General features: G+C 43.7%; 1 protein-coding gene across 2 annotated transcripts; it reads right to left on the reverse strand.

Moving 5' to 3' along the window:
* Positions 1–230: 230 nt before the first annotated feature.
* Positions 231–20,289, reverse strand: dop1b (DOP1 leucine zipper like protein B). 2 transcript variants are annotated; one of them, XM_087176504.1, is made up of 38 exons: positions 20,072–20,289; positions 16,814–16,991; positions 16,170–16,351; positions 15,897–16,067; positions 15,478–15,667; positions 15,191–15,289; positions 14,612–14,735; positions 14,410–14,519; positions 13,617–13,728; positions 13,406–13,526; positions 13,154–13,273; positions 12,880–12,988; positions 12,250–12,486; positions 11,856–12,160; positions 11,353–11,756; positions 10,977–11,248; positions 10,738–10,890; positions 10,469–10,569; positions 9,915–10,105; positions 8,203–9,796; positions 7,657–7,756; positions 7,364–7,555; positions 7,085–7,207; positions 6,847–6,981; positions 6,676–6,731; positions 6,471–6,575; positions 6,169–6,235; positions 5,272–5,431; positions 4,728–4,810; positions 4,535–4,644; positions 4,293–4,442; positions 3,637–3,698; positions 3,176–3,265; positions 2,928–3,064; positions 2,777–2,832; positions 2,537–2,680; positions 2,254–2,386; positions 231–1,448 (listed from the first exon to the last, which is right to left on the reverse strand). In XM_087176504.1, the coding sequence occupies exons 2-38, from the start codon at positions 16,949–16,951 to the stop codon at positions 1,191–1,193; spliced, it is 6,894 nt and encodes a 2,297-aa protein (XP_087032630.1). In that variant the 5' UTR covers positions 16,952–16,991; positions 20,072–20,289; the 3' UTR covers positions 231–1,190. The 2 variants fall into 2 exon arrangements, with proteins under 2 accessions (XP_087032630.1, XP_023271667.1); XM_023415899.2 differs by having other exon boundaries at positions 3,176–3,304.
* Between the last annotated feature and the right edge of the window lie 303 nt (positions 20,290–20,592).

A 20,592-nucleotide genomic window follows, 5' to 3' on the forward strand; every position in this document is an offset into this window, starting at 1 on the left:
TCTCTCTTCTCTCTCTCTCTCATACAGAAACACACACCAATGGCAGCAGGAGAAGAGGGTTCAGTGTTCACTGTCATGCCAGAGGACATCTGAACATGTGTGCAGGAGGAGCCGGTGACTGAACTGCCAACTCCGTGTTTCCTATTATAGGCTTGAGTCCCTGAGCAACGTCCCTCTCATGCAAATGCAGGAAAACAAGCAACTGAAGCTGCAAAGAGGAAGCACAGTACTTACGCTTAATATTTAATTTAATGGAGCTTTTTTCTGTTAATTCAAAACTTGACATCGTCCTTTAAACATCCAAAATAAATTACTTAAACATTCAACACTGTGGAAAAAGAAGACAACAGGCAGTTGTAAAAACTATCAATGATTAACCACAAAGAAAGGCTGATTTCCCTTAAACACCAACATGTATATTACTGAGGTACACCCAATAATATTACAAAGGGGTTTCCTGGTGTACACAAATCTCATTCAGTAATTTACTCATAAAACTCTTAATGTAAATATGTGAGGTCCCATAATGACTCCAATAACGATCAAAGAGAAGGTACTCAGCTGGGTCCTGCAGACATCAAGTCTTTACAATCTCAGAGTCAGACCGACATACAGTACGTATGTTTATACGAGAGAGTGTGGTTAATCAGTTATGTCAAAAGTCAAAAGAACAAAAACAGTACTTAAGAAGGTTCTTCACAGTGAATCTGCTATTTGACGTCAAACAAAATTGTAACTGAAACTATCTCTATTATAAGGTGCATGTCTTATAGTCACAGTAGGTAATAATTTGAGGTTTACATAATTATTTTGTGGTGACGGTTTTTAGTCTAAAATCATGTAAAGCAAAGAGAGTAGATGCTATGACACTTTTCAGTTGAGATGATACACATCACTGAGAGAGAAAGAATTAATACCATATTTTTTTTCCAGATATCCAAAAAGCCCATTGAATTAACTACAAGAAAGACCCTTGGATTTTCCAGTACAGATTCAGTGTGAGAGCACCTCAGAGGTACAAGTATTTATGAAGAAATCAGTTAAAACATTAAAAAAACACTTCCTTTTTTCTAATTCACAATACAACATTATCACTGGTTGTGCCTATTTTAGGTATTCCACTTGTATAGCTGCAGGGCAGAAAGCTTAAGAAGAGGAACTTAGTTCATGAAAGCTTCATGCTTGAGTTTTTAACTTTCCATGGAGTCGAGGAACTCTTCTTCAGTGATGTACTCCAGCTTCCTCAGGACTGCGTCCGAACTGGCTGCTGGGTAGTCTGCTACTGGGCAGTGGGGCATAGGGTCGCTGTAAGGGGGAGGGCCCTGGAAGGAACAGCAAAGGGTGCGAAGGAAAGGCAACAGCTGGGTGATGGAGCGCAGGGAGCGTTCGGTGAGGAGGGGAAACTCCAAATGCTCTGTGGAAGATTCCTCACTCAGCCCATTCAGTGTCTGGAATAAAAGGTCAGGACATCATAATCAGAGTGAGGTGTGGTCATTTCACAAAACAAAACTTGGGTTGTTTTTTTAATCACACTACACTTCCATAGAAACACATTAGCTCTTGGAGTCTAATGCACCAAATAACACGGATATTTATTACATCATCACCAAACACAAAGTGACAATGCATGACAAGGGTCCCATTTACACCTGGTATAAACATGCGATGCGTATGACATCCAATCAGTGTGTTCTCATTATCTTGAGTGTGTCTTGAACTCAATATGAGTTGGCAACAAGACAAGACTCTCTAGGTAAGGTGGTAACTCCTACTACCTGCACCCTTTACAGGCCTTGGTTGAGTTAGCAGGTGGATGCAGAGTTCGGTGACCTTTCAGCTTGTTGGGCACATCAGATTTCTTTTCCTTAAGCATGTGGTCATGCTGTACACACAGAACTTACACCTGGCTAAGATCCGATCGCAATGCGAGCCTGACCACCTCCAAAATTTGGCCTGGCTGATGTGATTTGCACACATTTACATCTCTCATTACCATGCGTTCTTTCCTATCCAGATAATGTATCCAGATAGTATTTTAATGCTGGGTGGAAATGGGAGGTGTCCAAAACAAAAAACAAAAACACAGTTGACTTAAAGTAGGTTAAAACAAGTATTTTCAATGAGCTTAGTATAACTAATAGTAATTCTAAGCATCTCATCAAAATGACCATTGAAGAGTGTACACTTTTAAATGGAAATGACTGCAAGCCTGAATTTTACTCCAATTTTACTCCAGCCCACATACGATCTTACCCCATATCGGTGCTGTATCCCCTCCAGTACTCTGACAACATGGGGTATGCATTCCTGCTCGCCCTCTATCAGCGCAGTCTCCGGGCCATTGTAGCGGGTCACATCCACCTCAGGGACGAATGCCCAGCGATACCTGCACATGGACAGTGACACAGCAAAAGTAAGACAGACAATAACACCCAGACAAAATAACTTATGCAACATCAGAACTAAGACAAAAAAAGACCTAAAATATAAAAAATATCATATTTTTAAATTCTTTGGTTCTAAATTGGGCTCTTACATCTGAAAGAGTGGCATCCTTTCAGGGGGAAAAGCCAGGGAGGTGTCTAGAAACTTGCAGGCTGACAGGTACATGTCCAACTCTGCTTGAGAGAAATTCACTGGTCCATTTCTTTCAAGGGCTCCACGCACCACTTTAGCCAGCCTAGGTGGTACACGAGAATGCAAAAAAGTATTTTGAGTGAGAGCATCAACAGGATGTCAACAAAACAGGAATCTGTTAGTAAAAGAATGAACTCACTTTGAGACGTCTTTATCTACCTGCAGAGCTTTCTCTAGACGTGCAAATATGCGAATCTGAAGAAAAAAAAAAGAAGAAAAAAAAATCCATTGTAATAATTAAAATAGACGCTGATACAGTATTGGCCCAGTGTATAAACCCAGGTTCTTACCAGTTCTGTCACCATGATTGGCCAAAGAGATGTCAGATGCTGGGATGAAATCCGCAACAGGAGAACACGAAACATCAGGAACATCTGGGCTAAAACAGCAGGGCTAGGGTTCATACGCAAAGCCTCCGTGAGACGCTCTGAAAGGAAGAGGGTTTTATAATCGGTAAAGAACACAATCAATCTTAATGTCTCTTTTTTAGTTAGATAAAAACTTAAATAATCATTCAGTAGTGGTAGCAGTACCACACCTTGGATGAGGGGCAGGTAGAGATGATACTGGTCGATTTCTCCACTGAACATGGCAAATGCCTGGCGCTTCAGCAGCATGGGTTTCTGATCTACATTAGCAAACAGTTTCAAGGAGCCACTCTGCATGCCTACATCACAGATAAATAATGGTTTGTAACAGCAAATAATCAAAAACATCTCTACAATTTGACCATGACACTTCCAGAAGAGATATTTTGACTGCACCGGTTAGAAAATAATTTCAATACATGACTTATTTGAATCCTTGGGAAGGTTGAACTTTATTCTCTTTTGTATGAATTGATTATTTTCACAACCATCACTGTACATCCCTTTCCCAACATGTTTCATTCTACTCCAAAATAATAAATGAACCTTCTGTATCACAGATTTGCTCACACCTCTAGAAGACAATTGTATCTTTACGACATCGCAAACATTTCCTAAAGGCTGTACTCACTCATGAGGTCTTTAAACATGGTCTTCTCATGAGTCAGCAGGTGGTCAATAATGGATTTCCAACTATAGAGAACACAGGGAAGTCAAGCAGAGGACAGGAGAAATTGGATGAATTTAACTTCATTTGTGTAATAAAATCAAATACACATGACAGACAAGACAGTTTCATTCTCTCATGAAGATATGGGGTATGTGTCCTTAGCTTTGGCATAGTAATAAACATCTGTAGGATTAAACAGAACCCACACTAAATACGAACTGAGAACACCTAATCCATTTGGGCGACCAATCAAAAACATTCCTTCATTTTCATCCTTCTGTAAGCTCTGGTAATAAAATCCAACGTCTGAACAATTATATGTGTTAGAGCACAATCTGCACGCTCACAATACTTTGGTTTGAGTTTGAATGGATAGAATGTCATTTATTACACAAGGGATCACAAGTTTAACTGTCCTAGACAATATCTAAATAAATCCATCATATTATGCTGTTGGAGCGTTCCAAGGTAGGTTCTGGCTAAACCTCTGTTTATATAAGTTATTATGTCTCTTCTATGTGTGTATATCTTTTCATATTCCAAAAGTTCCTAACTGTAGAAGAGTGGTGCATAATTCTCTTGAATTAAATTCCCATCCAACAGACAAACAAACTAACCTGGGTGCACAGGAGGCATCCATGGTGAAGAAGAGGGGGTCCATGAAGAGCTCAAAGACCTCTTTCTTCCAGGCCCTTTTGGTATAGGCATACCCACTCAGACTGCTCAGCAGCTGAGCACCCGCTTCAAAGCTGGGCATGTTGTAGGCACTAGACGAGACAAAGACATAGTTAGAGGAACTCTTATTAACACTGAAGGGTCCACATCTGCTACTTTGAGATAACAACGCATCAGTACTTACCTGTGGTTCTTCAGGTATGGAAAAACATAGTACATGAGCCGAGAGATGAGAGGAACAGCTTTCTCCTTCTCATCACTGCGGTATACCATGTCCAGAAGTGGTGCCAAGATCTACACAGTGAGAAAGTGCGTTAAACACTACAAACGCACTCATGTAAGTAATGCTCAACATAAATCAAATCACAGAACCCTACCTCAGCCAGGAGTACAAGAGCTTGCACACTGTAAGCCGAGGGAGCTGAGGAGGAAACCATGGTGCTAGCTTGAGCCACTGACTCTGAAAAGGAGAAAAGGAGTGAAAGAATAGTGAGTTCACTTGAGTTCACACACCCATCACTGTCAGTATATGGAATGAAAATTAACCTGAATTTGAATAAACCATCTACATCTGTGCCTCTACCAGTATTACCACTTATCAGCGCTACTTTCAGATGGTACCCGGGGCTATTGCATCACCTGGGCCACTGGGTTTCCATGGATACGGGGACAGGTGTCTACTCTTAGGTCACATTTGAAAAGAAAGTAAAAAATATCAAATCCATCCATGGAATACTAAGGGTAAGTGCACCATAGCCAGAGCAGCATTTCCATGGCAACGGTGGTGATTTGTAATCTCCACTTGGTCCAATCTGGCTGGGGGCTATATTGATCCCCTGTGTTGATTTTCTCGACCAGTAGTCAGGAATTGCAGCTGAGGTCATGCATGCATGTATTTGTGTTAGAGTTATCGAAAGTTACCGCAGTGTTCACCATCCACCTCTGCGTCCTCAGGCTCGGCTGCTTCAGGGCACACCTGTGGCTGAACTTTGACCTCAAGGCTGCGGCTGAGCCAACTGGTCTGCTCCAGAGATGACCCTGCGATCCCACCTACTGCCTCCAGGATTCGCTGAGTGACCTCCTGCATGATAATGTCACCAAAAATTCACATATTTACATGTAATGTAGTTTACATGTCATTCAGTAACCAGGTTACAGTCAGCTTTCTCCAGCGAGGTGATTTCTTAACTGTCATGTAAATGAGAACCCTGGCTTCTGTAACTGGGGATTAGAGAAACCTGATTTCCCCTGTTGATTTCTCCTGCCATGTATAAAGGTAACCAGATTTCTAATTGGCTTTTTACAAATGTGCACATGCATGACACAACAGTGCAGACAAGGAAAGCAGCGGAGTAGACTGGCTGGATGAAAGGAGAGGTCATTACATGCAGCGATGCATCCTTGTATTTTAATTAAGCGTTCGACCACAATTGAAACTAACTCAACGTGGCTTATAGAAATCTAAATAAGTCAGTTTCCGCCCAAGTTGTTAAATTCAGACACTTTACGCTGTGAAGAGGAGCTCTGTTCTTTCTGTCCGCCTGCTGTCTCTCTCGCTGCGTTTCCAGTGTGCTCAGACACAGACACAAAATAAACTGTCTGGAAGCAGCATCTTCTCTCACTCTGATCTGTTATTGACCTGCTACATTTACTATGGTTCAGGTAAATGCATTCCCTGATTACCCATGTAACCTGGTTTCTCTGAATAACTTGGTTACTTAAGTGCATGTAAAACACACTGAATATCAACACAATGCTTCACACGAGCTCTCCCTTGCTATCTCAATCATAACTGTAGCAGTTGAACATGCATCATACCTGCAGGTCTCGAGTATCCTTCTTATTGTCCAGGTTGGGGAGCCTATTAACAAAGTCATTGAGGATTCTGCAAGATAGGAACGATAACTGAATATTATATTTTCCAAAAAGAAGTTAAAAAATGCATACAAGGAAAAATGTTTCGTTATTGTCATAAAAATATATTTTGATGATTGTTTGTCTGATCTGTTGAGTGCAAACATGGACTGCAGTGCATTTATTATACAGATTATTCTGCAATGTAGAGGTGCTACTACCACTAATCAGAGTGTGGAATAAGCAATGAATGTTTACAAACTAACCCCAGCAGCAGGAAATGCCCAGGCGGGGCTAGGTTGAGCTGAACAGACTCCCGCAACAGACTGAGAAGAGGAGCAACGTTTTCCTGCAGAGCCTGAGCTGAAATACTGCACGCAAAAACAGACATTATTACATAAGTGAGTATTTGAGGAATGGCTGTATTAAGCCCTGAGGTTTGGACTTTTGGCACTCTATTCTACTACTTACCTCTGGATGTAGGCGTAGCTGAACTGTAACATGGGGATATCTACCAAGACTGATTTCTAATGGAGAAGAAAAAAGTAGAGAATTGTTTTGAAAATCAGTGAAAAGAAACTTCCAGGATACAAGTTTCGAGCATCTGTGTGTGTGTGTGTGTGAGTGTGTGTGTGTGTGTACCTGGTCTCCTTTGATCTGATGTGGTTTTTTCACCACCTCTTTGACTAACTGTAGGATGGTGTCTGTATGCAAGGTGTTCAGTGATTTCACCAGATCCACAATGGTTAGACGAGCCTCACTGGCCACAGGTAAAACCTAAAAGAAGATAAGAGTGTAAAGATGCCACTCACTAAAGAAAATCAGTGACTTGGATGTGACTGTGCCCTTTCTTTATTTATAGACCCACTGCAGGTCTTACTTTGTTTTTATGTCTCCTTTTACTCTTCCTGCTGCTCCATACTACTCCCTGTGAAGCCATCAGCTGAATCCCATACTGCCCAGTCAGAGGGACCAGGAACTCCAGTATTCGCTGCCGTAGGATCTAAACATGCACACACCGTGAATGGATAAAATTTTCCATAATAATACATGCACGTGGCTGAGCAGGAGAAAATATGTGAGCAAATTAGAGGGTGAACAAACACATACAGCATAAACACCACAGCTACTACAGCATAAATATATTTGTAACACACACCTTGGTGCTTTTAAAATAGACAGAGGTAGAAGTGTGTCTGCTGCTCTGGCCAGAGTCAGATGCCCGCCTCTGAAACTCTTCCCTCATGACCACGCCCCATAACAATGCCATACTACTGAGCATGTCCGGTAGAGCCTCAATCACAGCGTTGCGTGCATTACGGACATCCACAGGATCACAGGCAACCAGGGACTGACAGAGAGAAAGAGAGAAGAAAATGAGCGTTGATATTATCATAGATAAACAATAATAAACAGATAATAAACCTGCGTGTATGTATGCTAACTCCTCACCCTCTTGTTGTCCAGTAGACAATAGTGTGTAATAGTGGTCAGGCCTTCTAGCAGAGTCAGAGGGTAGTCAGGGGCGATGTTCTCCCTCCTACCACTCAGGCTGATCAGAAGACACAATAATGAATCAAATATGTGATATAACCTGGTCCCAGACATTCGCATTTTTATGCACAAGCCCAGAAAATAATGTACCCAAAAAGTTACAGTAAAACCCTGGTGTCAAGCTTTTGGAGTTTTTCTCTATGACAACACATTGGACTAAAGCGTGGGTGCATTTTATTCATTGGAATCTTGTGGTGAAGATGGTGTGTAGTTTATAAGCACTTGGACATGTGATCTAATTCTCTTCACAAACGATGTTTCTGTTGCTCATTTTAATCTACAACAAAATCAAAAACAGCTGTTGGTGATATAGGATCAGGAGGTTTTCAGTCAATGTATAATTTGTCAAGGTTGTGGGAAGAGGAATCTGGTACAGACCAAACACACACACACCTACAGTCCAACTGTAACTGAGAGCCTGCGTTTTTAAGTGGTGCAATCTACCTCTGATTTGTCTTTCCTCCATCATGCTCGTACAGCTTTACCAGCTCGTCCAAGTTCCTGCAGATCTGACTGATGAGCGGAGCCACAATGATGCCTAATGAGCGTCCTAAGTAGGGCAGAGAGGAGCACAGCAGTGACACCCAGTGGGGGTGCATGGCATAGCCGTACTGCGGCTGCAGAGCCCTGGCTGCAGCAGAAACAAACATTCCTTGGGCTGTGATGGGGTGACTTTGGACGTACTGGGCTGCCTTGATGGACTGTTGGAAAAGGACTGCAGTTTGCCACTCACGAGCAAGGGGGGTGCTAGCAGTTGGCGACTCGCGAGGATCCCCTGGCTGGCCAGATGCTCCACCTGACCCAGCTGTTGAGACAACCCCACCAAGCCACACATGGTACTCCAGGACTATGAGAGCCTGAAGGAGTTTGAGTAATTCCATTTGTAAGGGGTATTGTTCCTGCCCCACTCCTGATCCAAGATTCACCAGGCTCTCCTCTGACAGGCCTCCCTGTTCATCCAGGAGCTCCACATTTCTGGGTGGTCCCTTGTCTATTCCCTTCTGGCTGACATACATGGATGCAGAAAGTGTAAGCAGAGCATATTGCTGCACTTTACATCCTGAGAGGAGTCTGCGGATGGACTCCAGACTGGCCCCACTGGCCTCTTGTCCTCGTGCCATGCAGCTAAGCTGGTTCACCATTCGGGTGAGCACCTCCACACTCTTCACCTGAACCTCCCTGTTCCCCTGCAGGTCAAGAGGTCCAAGGCTCAGGTACGAAGGGTAATGAGAGCGCAGGAATCGCAGGCACAGGGACACCAGCAGTTCAATGAGAAGGGATGGAGGCACAGAGGGGGAGGAGGAGGGGGAAAGCAGGCAGCCGTAGAAGCCTTTGCCATCCTGAGCCTGTTGATGTCGCTGTAACAGATTAGAAACCAGGTTTAAATGTGCAGCAGAGCTCGTGTCCAGAGAGGTGGAGGAGAGAGCATCCACCAGAGGGCACTCAGCACTGCTCCTCAGCAGGCTGTCTAGCAGTGCCAGGCCTTGGAGCAGATGGCGCCAGCCGCCCGCCACAGGATACAGCAGTACATGTCGGAACAGAGAGTCGATGGCCTCTCTCTTCTCACGCTCCTGTTTTAACAGGCGAGACCTGGCCATGGCCTCCAGCTCTAAATCCTCTTCATCTTCACTTGACAGTGAATCGGAAGCCTGTGTGTGCTCAGACTCTACCCTCCTCAGGCCATTGACCACGCCTCCTTCCTCAATGCTGCGGTATGGAGCGGAGCCAGAGCTGGAGTTCTCTGTGGATACCTGGGCACCACTGGTGTCAGCTGACTCTGTGTGTTCACTCTCCGCCTCCTCCTCATCCTCCGCTCTATCCTCCTCCTCTTCTGTCTCTTCGCTCTCACTCCTTGACAGCACTAAAGAGTCAAGTGGCTTGACCAGCTCTGGACCGCTGTCTAACTCTGCCCACAGGGATTCCCGGTCCACAATGTTGGTGAGATTTAAGGTGGTGACCTCTGTTGCCATGGCATCCGCAGATGTCCCAGATGTTTTGGTGGAACTTCGACTTCTGCTGCTTAGAACCTTCAGGTTACCTTTAAAGCAAAAGGTATATCAGCTTAATAAAGCATACAGCCAACCTAAAAAAGTTGATTCTGAAACTCACATTTAATTCACTCATAAAACATACATACTGCGGATACATAGACTTACCAGCGGTGAGATTTTGTTTGATGCTGTGAATAGAACAGCGCTGGGTGGAGGGATGAAGCAGCAACAACAGAATAGGCTCCAAGATTCGAATCACGTCACTGAGGGACAGAGCCCTGACCAGCCAGCACTGAGCCGCTGCACGTATTGAACCATCGGTGCAGCTCAGGCTGTCCACCACAACACACAGAGACCTGAGAGAGACACACATTTCAAAAGCATTTGGACAGTTGTTAGAGAACAAATATGCAACCGCTGTCAGAATCAAGTGCTACTGCTTCAATTAAGGTTTCACTCGTCACACTGAGGGACACTTGCATAAAGTTTTCTCAGCTTTGTTGTGCTAGTTCCCACTTTGCCTCCTTGAGCAGCAGGTTAATCCACTATCAGAGCAGCACTGACCCACATGTAGGAGGTGTGAACTACATAAACAACATAAGACAAGTGTTGAGACGAAATATAAAGTCTTCAGGAATGACAAAGACTCAGTATATATATTAACAGACACTACCCTCCATTTGTCTTAAATGTATCCCACTTTTCAACTGCGCACTAACCGGTCAAAGGAGCGATTGAGAGACATGGTCCTATTGGACTGGATCTCCCGGGTCAGGTGCCATAACACTGTGAAACGGTGCAGAGCTTCCAGTCTAACAGCCTGGGGCAGAAAAACACAAGGCAAAACAATTAGCTTATTTGCTCAACTGATTACATTTCCAAGTCGGTCTGTTTGCGCGTCCCAGTTAAACTGACACATCTAGAGGATGCTGGGAAAAAATGTAAAAGTGAGAACAACTTGTGGTTCAGTGAGTGCAGACATACACACCTTGTCTTTGTGCATCAGCGCCTGACAGATGATGTCTTCACAGATTGATGATGATGGGGCCAAACAGTGAAGCCTGTAAAAGAGTTCCACACAGGAAATGTGCTGCTCTCTCCGCTCCATGTCCAGCTGGCTCCACAGTACCTGGGACACCCTCTGGGTAACAGCACAGAATCACAAAATCTTAAAATACCACATTTATATGACAGCTCTGAGTGATTCAGACATTTTGATTATCTTACCTGATAAAAATCTGTGCCCTCCTCTATGGCCCGTAGCACAGCTGGGTAGATGGGAGGCACAGTGACCATCTGCAGTCGCCCACTCAGAGGGTTAGAGTCAGAGGTCTGGTAGCGTCTGTGCTTGTCCTGGATGACCAGTGCCAAGGACTGGGAGTGGTTGATAAGTTCCAACAGGGAGGCCACTGCTGTGTGTTGGATGTTATAGTCCCTGGACAGGCAGCACAGCGTCATCAAGGACCTCAGCCATACTGGCAGGCTGTCCACGTCACTGCCTAAGGAAAACAACAACATATTAATTACTTTTTTGTGGGTTAAAGCATGTAGATGACAGTCATATTAAGTCAGCTGCATGAATACAACCCATCTGTGAGCTGACCTGTGTGGCCAAACATGTCTGTGTGGAGAGCCAGAGTCTCCTCTTCACTTAGGTAGACAGGGAAGGTGGTGCACTCCAGCAACAGGTGGCAGGTGGCGGTGAAGGCCTGTCGACAGGCCTCAGAGATCTCTGCCCTGCCTCTGGGCATGAAGCCTGCCGCCCAGTCCAGACATCCTAACTTCCCACGTTCCTTTTTCTTTTCCACTGGGGCCGCTGAGAGCTGGGCGTCAGCTGTATGGCGAGGTTTAAGTTTGTTTGGAGTGAACAGTCCAGTCAGTTTGTCTTTAATTTCACGTCCGCCTATGCTCATCAACAAAGTCTTCTGATCCACAGAGGCATCAGTTAGGTCAGGCTGGGGTGCTTCCTCAGGTCCCCTGATGTCCTCCACCTGCACGAGCAGGTATCTGAAACACGACAGGGGTGAAAAGATTTAGAGATCACTGTTCGCCCACAGAGAGGTCCATTCATATTGCAACTAATGTGACAGTGACGCAGTAGTTTACCTTGTGGTTATGAAGGACAGTATATCCTGCAGACACGAGGTCATTGTGTCTACACTGCCTCCCTTCCTCCACACTCCTTCACCTTCTTTGCAAATTCCATTCCCCTCAGCCCCCATCCCTGGTGGGAGATGCTGCTCTGACGGTGAGGCACTGATCCCCAATCCGCTGTCCTCAGACCTGAGCGCTGGGTAAATACCATTTGCAGGCTCTGCCTCATCAACTCCATCTCTGTTCAGCTCTTCATCTCCATGGTGACCATTAACCTGATCAACGCTGCCATCCTTCTCTCCCTCCTTTTCAACCTCCTAGATAAAGCACATTTTTTTTGGTGAGGCACAGTCAAACATTAAAAATATTTTAAAATAAATTGGTACAAATGAATAAAATGTCTAACCTGCACTTCTTTGCCTTCCTCGTCTGGTGTCTGTAAGTCGCTCTCTTCCGTGTGAGCCCCTGCCTCAATGTCTAAGTAAGCCACAGGCATTTGGATCTTACTGAGGACCTTGAAGCAGGCACGCAGGCTGTGTGTGACATCCTCCAGGCTAATGGAGTCCATGTGGCTGCGCAAGGTCCGCAGCATGATACCCAGCATCTCTGGGAGGAACTGGAACTGGATGTCAGCATGGAGCTCCTGCGGATAAAAACAAACAGGTAGAACATATTGTTTCTGTACTAAAAAAAAATTCAGGTTTGTATTTGTTTGTTTTGTTTTGGAGCCGACTAGCAGAGGGATGCAGTTTTGCTCAGTAAGAGAAAACAACCAAAGAAGAGTTCAGTCTCTTGCCCAATATGGACATGAGGAACTGGGGATCGAACCAACATCCACAGGACCAACCTGTGGTCAGTGGATGTCGTGTTCTACCTCCTGAACCAGAGCCACTAAATTATTATCTGTTGTACTGGGTCTAAAACACACACCCCTCTGTCTTTTTCTGGTCTTAGTTTTACTGCCACCAACTTTGTTATACAAGGAAGGGAACTACTGATGTGCAGGCGTGTGTGTGCGCGCATGTGTGTTGTTTACCAGAGGAAGAACATCAAGCAGGAAAATGATGAGAGTGCACATCTCTGTAACAGAGGGAGGAGGATGACTGCGGTCCTGTAGAGGAGGTGTTGGTGGGTCATCTTTGCCACTAAAGAGAAAGAATTGAATAAAATTATCCTGTCTTGAGGATAAACAAAGAAAAGCACATAGGCAGTTTCTGTCACCACTAAATTCTGCATATTCAACACCTGGCAGACCTAGGTTTTAGAGATAAACATGCAGTCAAACTTTCTGTCAGTCAACCCCGTCGTACCTGAGAGAAGTGCAGAAGCGTCGCATCATGTACTCCCACAGGTATTCACTGTTCATGGAACTGGCGAGCATATTCACCGTCTTTATGATATCTGATGCATTCTTGTTCTCTTTTATCTTGCTGTTTAGGAAAACAAAGCAAAATCACCATCTGTTTCTGTGTTCACTTGGTTGCCATTTTGTCACATGTTCAGTGAAATATGTATTCAATAGTGAACGCCATCACATCTGTGTTATCATCTATGACTCTCACCTGGCTAGCTGGTTGCCTGAGAGCCCTGAGCTGGTGATGGTGTCCTCGCCCAGCATCTCTCGACAGTAGCTGTAGAAAGCTCGGACCACCTCCAACAACACACTGCTCAAAACAGCTGGACCTGAGCAGAAACATCATCATTACAACAGTGAAACAAGCTTAGAGTAAGGCCGAGACATTGACAAAGAGAGGTGGATCAAGTAATACCAACCGATCTCCGGTTTATCCAGCAGGCTGATGATGATGCGAAAGGGCCTGAGGTATCCAATCACAGTCTCTGGGTCACTCTCCACATCCTTCTGTTTGAGGATGTTAATCAGAGCCTGAAGTCACAGAAATGAGCAGATGAGAATGAGAGAAAAAAGAGCCAAACATACATTAGTACTCTGTTCAAATAGACACACCTGACCAAGACGTTACATGTGAATTAAGGCTCCTATCATTTACTGTAGTTGCAAAGTAACTCTTTTCACTCAGAAACGTATTATTTAAAACCTTTAAAGGAATTGTTTAGTTTAGACATTTGTTTTATATAGGACATATTTGTGTAAAACAGCTTATTTGATTTTTTTTTATTATTTATTTTTTTTATTGTCTTCTTATGTGGTCTGCTGGTTGCCTGAAACCTCACAGTTACTGCTCCTGGCCAAGAAACAGTCTTACACATAAACACTGTAAACCCACTAGACACTAAGCTTTAGTGGTGCTTGTAGATAGTTTTAGTTACCTCAGGTCACAGGTAGGCTAGCTGCCCCCCCCATTTCCAGTCATTATGCTATGCTAAGCTAAGCTAAGCTAACCGGCCAACTGTACCTTAATAATTACCGTACCAACATGAGAGTGATATTGATTTTCTTATCCAACTCTGAGCAAGAACATGAATAAGCATATTTCCCCAAATGTCAACATTGACAAATCAGGTTATAATAAAAAACATATACATACAGTATATTTATGTATTTTTACGGGTTTGGTGCTTGTGTGCTAGAATATGAGTGAGTTACCTGTACAAGGAAATCTCTAGAGTAGGTGTTGAAGTAGTACGATGTATGTTCCTCTATGGTGGTGGAGAGGGTGGGGTGTGGTGCCACCATTTCTCCTTTTGTGTCTGTGCCTGAAAATAACATACATACACATGAGGACCAACATTAGCAAGTGATACATGATGATTGTGTGATACACACGATTCATCAGTAAAGTGAGCACCTAGGAGCCAGGCGTAGAGGCGTCTGTTAAGGGACATGTCTCTGCGGAGCAGTGTGAGGGAAGCTGCGGACACCACAGTGATCATGTCCTCCACACGCAAAGCAATACAAGTCTCCGCTGGGTCCTAAACCAACAACACAAACAGTGACCGACAGTAAGCTGAGGCACAACAGGAAAGAATGGCAGAGTAATTTTACGACAGTGGTAAAGTTCAATGGAAAAGAGTCAGAAAACAAGACAGTTATACACAATATTTTCATTAAAAAAATGTTAAGCTATTGACTATATCTGACATATATTACACACAGTGATCTAACTAAGACTCGGTTAAAGAAGATTTTCACATTTTCCATCACTAAGTGTATCTTTTCCATGACAATCCTCGGGTGTACAACATATTCTGTGTTTCGAACAGCAGCAAAGGGTTTTGTTGGGCCTCAGTCCATTCAAATGGTAGAGACCACAAGTTCTTTTGTTCTACACACAATGGAGGCCATTTGAACCCAGTCCCCCAGAATCCTTTACCTTTCACACCTTGCCAGAAAAACAAGAGAGAAGGGTGTATATGTGTGAACCTACCAGGCATGTGGCAAAGGGGAAGAAGAAGAGCAGGATTTCAAGCATGTTCCTCTGCACCAGGACGTTTGAATCTTGCAGAGAAAGACACGCCGACTTCACCTGGACACAGAAAGAAGCCGAGAAGTTCAGGCACATGACAAAAGGTGGTGATGGAGCAAACTGTAGAACTAAACGGAAACATGATTGCAATCAGTCCATAATACAAAAATATCCCCATGAGAGTAGATTTTGATTATTAAATGTGTTTCATGTCACATGTGAGCAGTGAGACAAACACAAACACTCACCACTAGGGGGTGGTCGTAGCCTAGCATGTGCGTCTGCTGGTGCAGGGACACCATGCGGTCAAAATGTGTGACAATGAAGACTGAGGCGGGCAGCCGCACCATGGGGCTCACCACCATACTGCCCCATAGTGCACCGTAAAAGACCTGCTGACCCACCAGCAGTGACAACTTGAGCAGCAACGCATCAGTCCTGGATAGAGAGAGAGAGAGAGAGAGAGAGAGAGAGAGAGAGAGAGAGGACAAAATGGAGAGAGAACTCACTGACATGTGTTCAACAACATATCGACTAATAAATCTATATTTTCTGACAATAAGAAAGATATTCTTCAGGCTTATCCTTTAAATTTAAAAACAAGAACAAAAGAAAGGTTTGACATCATTTCTGTCTTTTTTTCCTGACAAAAAGAAGTGGTGTGTACCTGTCGTAGACCTCCAGTCCCTCCTCCAGGCCTGGCAGGAGTCCTGTTATGAAGGCCTGAAGACTGGGCAGCAAAGCCCTCTGCAGCGGGAGATAGTAACGTTCATACAGAGTCAGCAGCACAGGCTTCACTGCCATGGCTGCATGGCCCAACAGCGGGAACAATCCTGAGCTAAAAACCAGATAGACACACAGGTCATAAAAACACCCCACTTATAATCAGGCCAGCACAATCCTTGAAGCAGTAAAAGATTGAAGCTATTTTTTTTTCCACCTGTAAATGAACAGATCCTTGGCCAGCCATTTTGTTCCAATGATTTTGAAGATGACCTCATAGGTCTCAAGAGCCTTGAGGTGTACGCCGCTGGGCAGGGCCGGGTGTAGGCACTGTGCCAGACGCTTCCCTATGATCAGCCTCTTGGGTAGGAGTGAGTAACGGAGGTTACTCTGCAGGGCCTGACAGAAAGAGAGAGACAATGAGGAGAGAGTGGATCGCCCATCAACCAAAGAGCTAATGCACCGAGAGACAATTTAGCAAAACCATAGAACAAATAAAATAAAGCCAAAAGACACACTGGATGAACAGGATTTTGTGCATAACATGAAATTTTTATCTCCCTCATCTTCTCTGTGTACTTTAAGGACTAATTTTTGTGCATCAACACACAAAGACACTCCAAAGTAAATATATGCCCCAAATAAATGGCCAGAAGACTTGAGCAATAAAGCTGTATAACACAGAGAGTCAAGATGAGAGAGAAGAACTTCCTCATAACTACAGAGAACTCAAACACACATAGCAGCTGTGAAACTCACACCTGCAAAATATAGATACAGAAAAAGGAAATACTGATGTGAATTCAGTGAATTCATTAACAGCTACAGTATTTCGGGTCATCTTAGTTCACCATACCGTACCTTATTGAGCTTTCCCAGGGAGGAGATAAGATCTGCCCACTCACTCGAAGACTCAAAGTTTCGCAGCGCTTTCTCAATGACTGCCGCATAGCTACGGTATCGGTAGTCATTCTGCAGCTCTAACTCCTCAGGATCCATATTATATCAGTCTGATCCCAGCATGTTCAGCACAACGTGTCTGGAGAAGAGGCGAAACAAATGAGAGGTTTTGAGGAAACAAACAGCGAGTTTATCAAGCTCAAAAGAGTTCTGCGAAAGTATCTGTCTGTCTGCAACCTGCTGGATTTCCCTCTGAGGCTTGTTTATAGCAAATAAAATTAGCCAATTTAGTTCTGTTCACTGACATACACAAGCTCCAGGGCGAAAGGAGACAAATGTCCTCATTCATGAATGGTCAGTGTTTGTCTGATTGACCTGTCTCTCAGTCTGAGGAGGGAGGAGTCCTCACACAAACTCTGTATGCACTTCTAGAGAAAAACAAGTTATGGACTGGGTACAAACATACACAGGGATACAGTTTGTTTACGTCGTCTACACAGTGAAACTTGAAGCCTCAGTTGAGAATGAATTGAAAAAACAGTCACAAATTATGACCTTATAAAGCTGTTATAACAAAGATGTCAGGAAAAAGTGGCCTTTTTACACATCCACAGCAGAGACAGACCAACATAACCATTTGTTTGGAATTGTGTTTCTTGCCAAATGCTGAATCCAGTAGTCACCCTCCTTGTCCTCTCAAGGGAAATATCTGGCTCTTTAGCTGCGAAATGTTCCACTAATGTTCACCATCTACTTCTCTCTGCTCATTGGTAATGTGCAGGTAGGCTTCACTGGTTTTATCAGAGCTTTTTTTGTTGGAAACATCTGCCTGCTGCAGCTGGAAATGACAGTGATGAGAGTGGTGAGCCAAAAAGTAAAGTTGCGGCCCATAAAACCAAAAGAAAGGAGTTAAAATATGCTTAAAAACTCGGTTCTGACCTGCTGCTAATTCTGCGGGTTCATCACTACAAGCAACCACTTTGACATTAGATTTAGTCATTTAATCCTTTGTTTATATAATAATGTTGATTTATGCAGATTTAAGAGGGTCCTGTGGAAGAACTAAGACATGGGAAGGATCTAATTTTAGGCTACACTAGCAAAAAATAGTAGTAGCTTTCTTTCTTTCAAGCACATGGCAAAGGCGGTGGTGTGAGAGCGTGAGTGTGTGCATGTGTGTGCATGTTGTGTATTTGAATACAGCTAGAGATGGGTGGGGGGGTAGGATGGCAGGATTAGAGGAGCACAGACATCTGGACTCCCCGTGGCTGAGCTGATGGAGCTTTACCATCGTGGACAAGCCTGGCGACACGTGCTCAGGTTGGCAGCGCGTTAGTGCTGAAACAAACAGGTGACTCTTCAGAAAAATGATCAATGATAATTTAATAACTGACTACTCTTTTACCCAGCAGCTGCTGGTTAAACTTTTGAAAATGTGATGGTTTGCTGATTTAAATCTCTACAAAGTAAATACTGTGGGTTCTTTGACACTTGAATGAAAATAAGCAATTTAAGGACACTAGTTTAGCCTCTGATAACTTGTGATGGGCAGATCTGCAGTACAATAATAAAGTAAAAAAAGAAATTAAGTAAAAACCTAACCCAGCTCTAGACCTGTTGGAATAGGATGGAGAAAGAGGTTGTTTGGCGGTTTGTTTCTTGTGAAGACAAAACTGTATAGTGAGACAGTCAGCAAGTGAGAGAAAACTGGGGTCATAATAAGTAAAAAGAGTGAACAACAAACTGCCAAGTGATGAAGAGTGATGGAGAGAGCATCTCTCCTCTCATCTCCTGAGTGGACCGTGCAAACTGTCAGCAAGTAAACCTCATCAGTGATTCCCAAACTCCTTCCATGAACCAATGACACTGTGGTACCTTACTAAAGATGCAAATATTCAAATATGAACCCAGGGTTGCCACCATGGAGCCAAACCAACCCTTTTAGTTACATTTAGTTATCAACTAGTGACGACATTTTACATTTGAAAAATGCATTTGTTGCCATCTTGTAAATGTAACTGTGTCACCAGTGCAATATTTAATTAATAAAATAATTTAACTGTATATAATTATGTGATATGTGTCACAATCAACCTTGTTTAAAGACGTCAATTTCCTTTGCTTACATGCAGCCATTTCTGGTATCATTTACATTGAGACCTTTCATCACGTTGTACAAACCGTGCTTAGAAGTGATCAAATTGCTGAAATATAAACCCTTCTTACCAATGAAAGCGACATGCGGGACTCGTGACCTCAGCATTTGTAAGCCCTGGCTACCACCCTGTCAATGGTGGATTAAACTTTCCATTGTGCTTTTCCCCCCAGTGACAGCTTTGATATTAATATTTCAGTACTTGAAGACAGCATGTGAAAGCTGAATCCGTCTAAATGGCAACTATCCTTTCATTAAGTGATCGAATCCTACACAGATCTTACTCAGATGTTTCGATGCACACAGACCACAATTCTTCTTGCAAAAAGACAACCAAGCAAATGAGGATCCTAAACACCCTGCTTAGTCACAGGTGACAGCTTGATAATCAAATTATGTTGGCCTAGCAGAACTGTGTACATTCACACTTCCCCATTGTATGCATCAGCAAAACACCAAGTGCAATAAAAAAAAAAAAAAAAAAAAAAAAAAAAAAAAGAAGAACTATGCATTTCTACAGGCTGCTGCTGAGCAGAGGAGTGTGTGCTTTGAGGGTGGACACTATGGCACACAACAAGCCCAGCTGTGGACTGTGTCACCTGACTGACACCACCACTACAACAGGCTTTAATGTGACGTGTTGTGAGATTGCACACGAGCAGACACTGCATGCAACATAAACTGAGGCCAAGGAAGCAGTTGGCTGCTGCATCTTAAATGGCCTGTGATTATACTGTAGCATCAGTGGAGTCTACTGCTCAGTATTATGTAACTGCACGACCTCAGACCACAGGCTGGATGATAACATCTCTGCTTAAAAGACTAGATATTTCCACTGTAGTGATATATGCTTGTGTACAGCTAGCTAGCTTATTTAACCAATACTGCAATTGAATTATTCGAAGATATAGCCAGCTGGCTATTAATAACGTAACTTTACACACATTTAAATGGCACGGTTTCATTTTTTTTTTATTTTTAAATGAAGACAGCATGTGCCGATTGGAAAAACAGCACCGCCGTAAACAAAAATTAGCCAGATATCAGGTGCATCAATGACTCACCAACTGCGAAACGAGCCCAGGACGAACCGGAACACACTTGCTTCAAAGCAGCACGACTCCAACAAGTCCGGTCCTCATGGTGAATATCCCACGCTACCGTGGCCCGAAGAAAGGTGGTGGCAAACCGGTAATTTGTTCTGAGGATGCGTGTATATGTGTGTGGTCCGCAACCATCGCCAGAGTACCAGGGCTGATGATAGTCACAACCAACGGGGCGGGATCCTCAAACTCAGCTGATACAGAGACTTGCGCGGACGCGCGGTTCACTTCCGCCCAGAGAAGGGGTGGGGCGGGGGTATTTTGAAGAGTAAAGGAGATGTTTGTTTTTAAACTGTCATTAAGAAGTGAACACACGACGAACTTTTACTTAATTCTCGCCCGGAGCAAAAAGAAACCAGTTTCTCTCCGTGCAGCTTTAAAAATTAGATGTAGACTTTACTGTGAACTCACTGCCCTCCGGCTTTGGTATAGTCCAGGATGTGCAATGTTTACAAACCTCTCACCTCACCGTCAGATATTTT

The sequence above is a fragment of the Seriola lalandi genome, unplaced genomic scaffold (genome assembly GCF_002814215.2).
Source record: "Seriola lalandi dorsalis isolate HSWRI2012SDOR001 ecotype SW California unplaced genomic scaffold, Sedor1 jcf7180002054559, whole genome shotgun sequence".
Classification (NCBI taxonomy): domain Eukaryota; kingdom Metazoa; phylum Chordata; class Actinopteri; order Carangiformes; family Carangidae; genus Seriola; species Seriola lalandi.

What these genes read in the sequence shown, in the direction of transcription:
- dop1b (XM_023415899.2), bottom strand. Translation starts at nt 16,951, where the DNA reads ATGGATCCTGAGGAGTTAGAGCTGCAGAATGACTACCGATACCGTAGC. An exon ending in TCAGGCAACCAGCTAGCCAG is followed by an intron (nt 13,274 to 13,405) that starts GTGAGAGTCATA and finishes TTTCCTAAACAG; the next exon opens with CAAGATAAAAGAGAACAAGA. An exon ending in AGCTACGCCTACATCCAGAG is followed by an intron (nt 6,576 to 6,675) that starts GTAAGTAGTAGA and finishes TTTTGCGTGCAG; the next exon opens with TATTTCAGCTCAGGCTCTGC.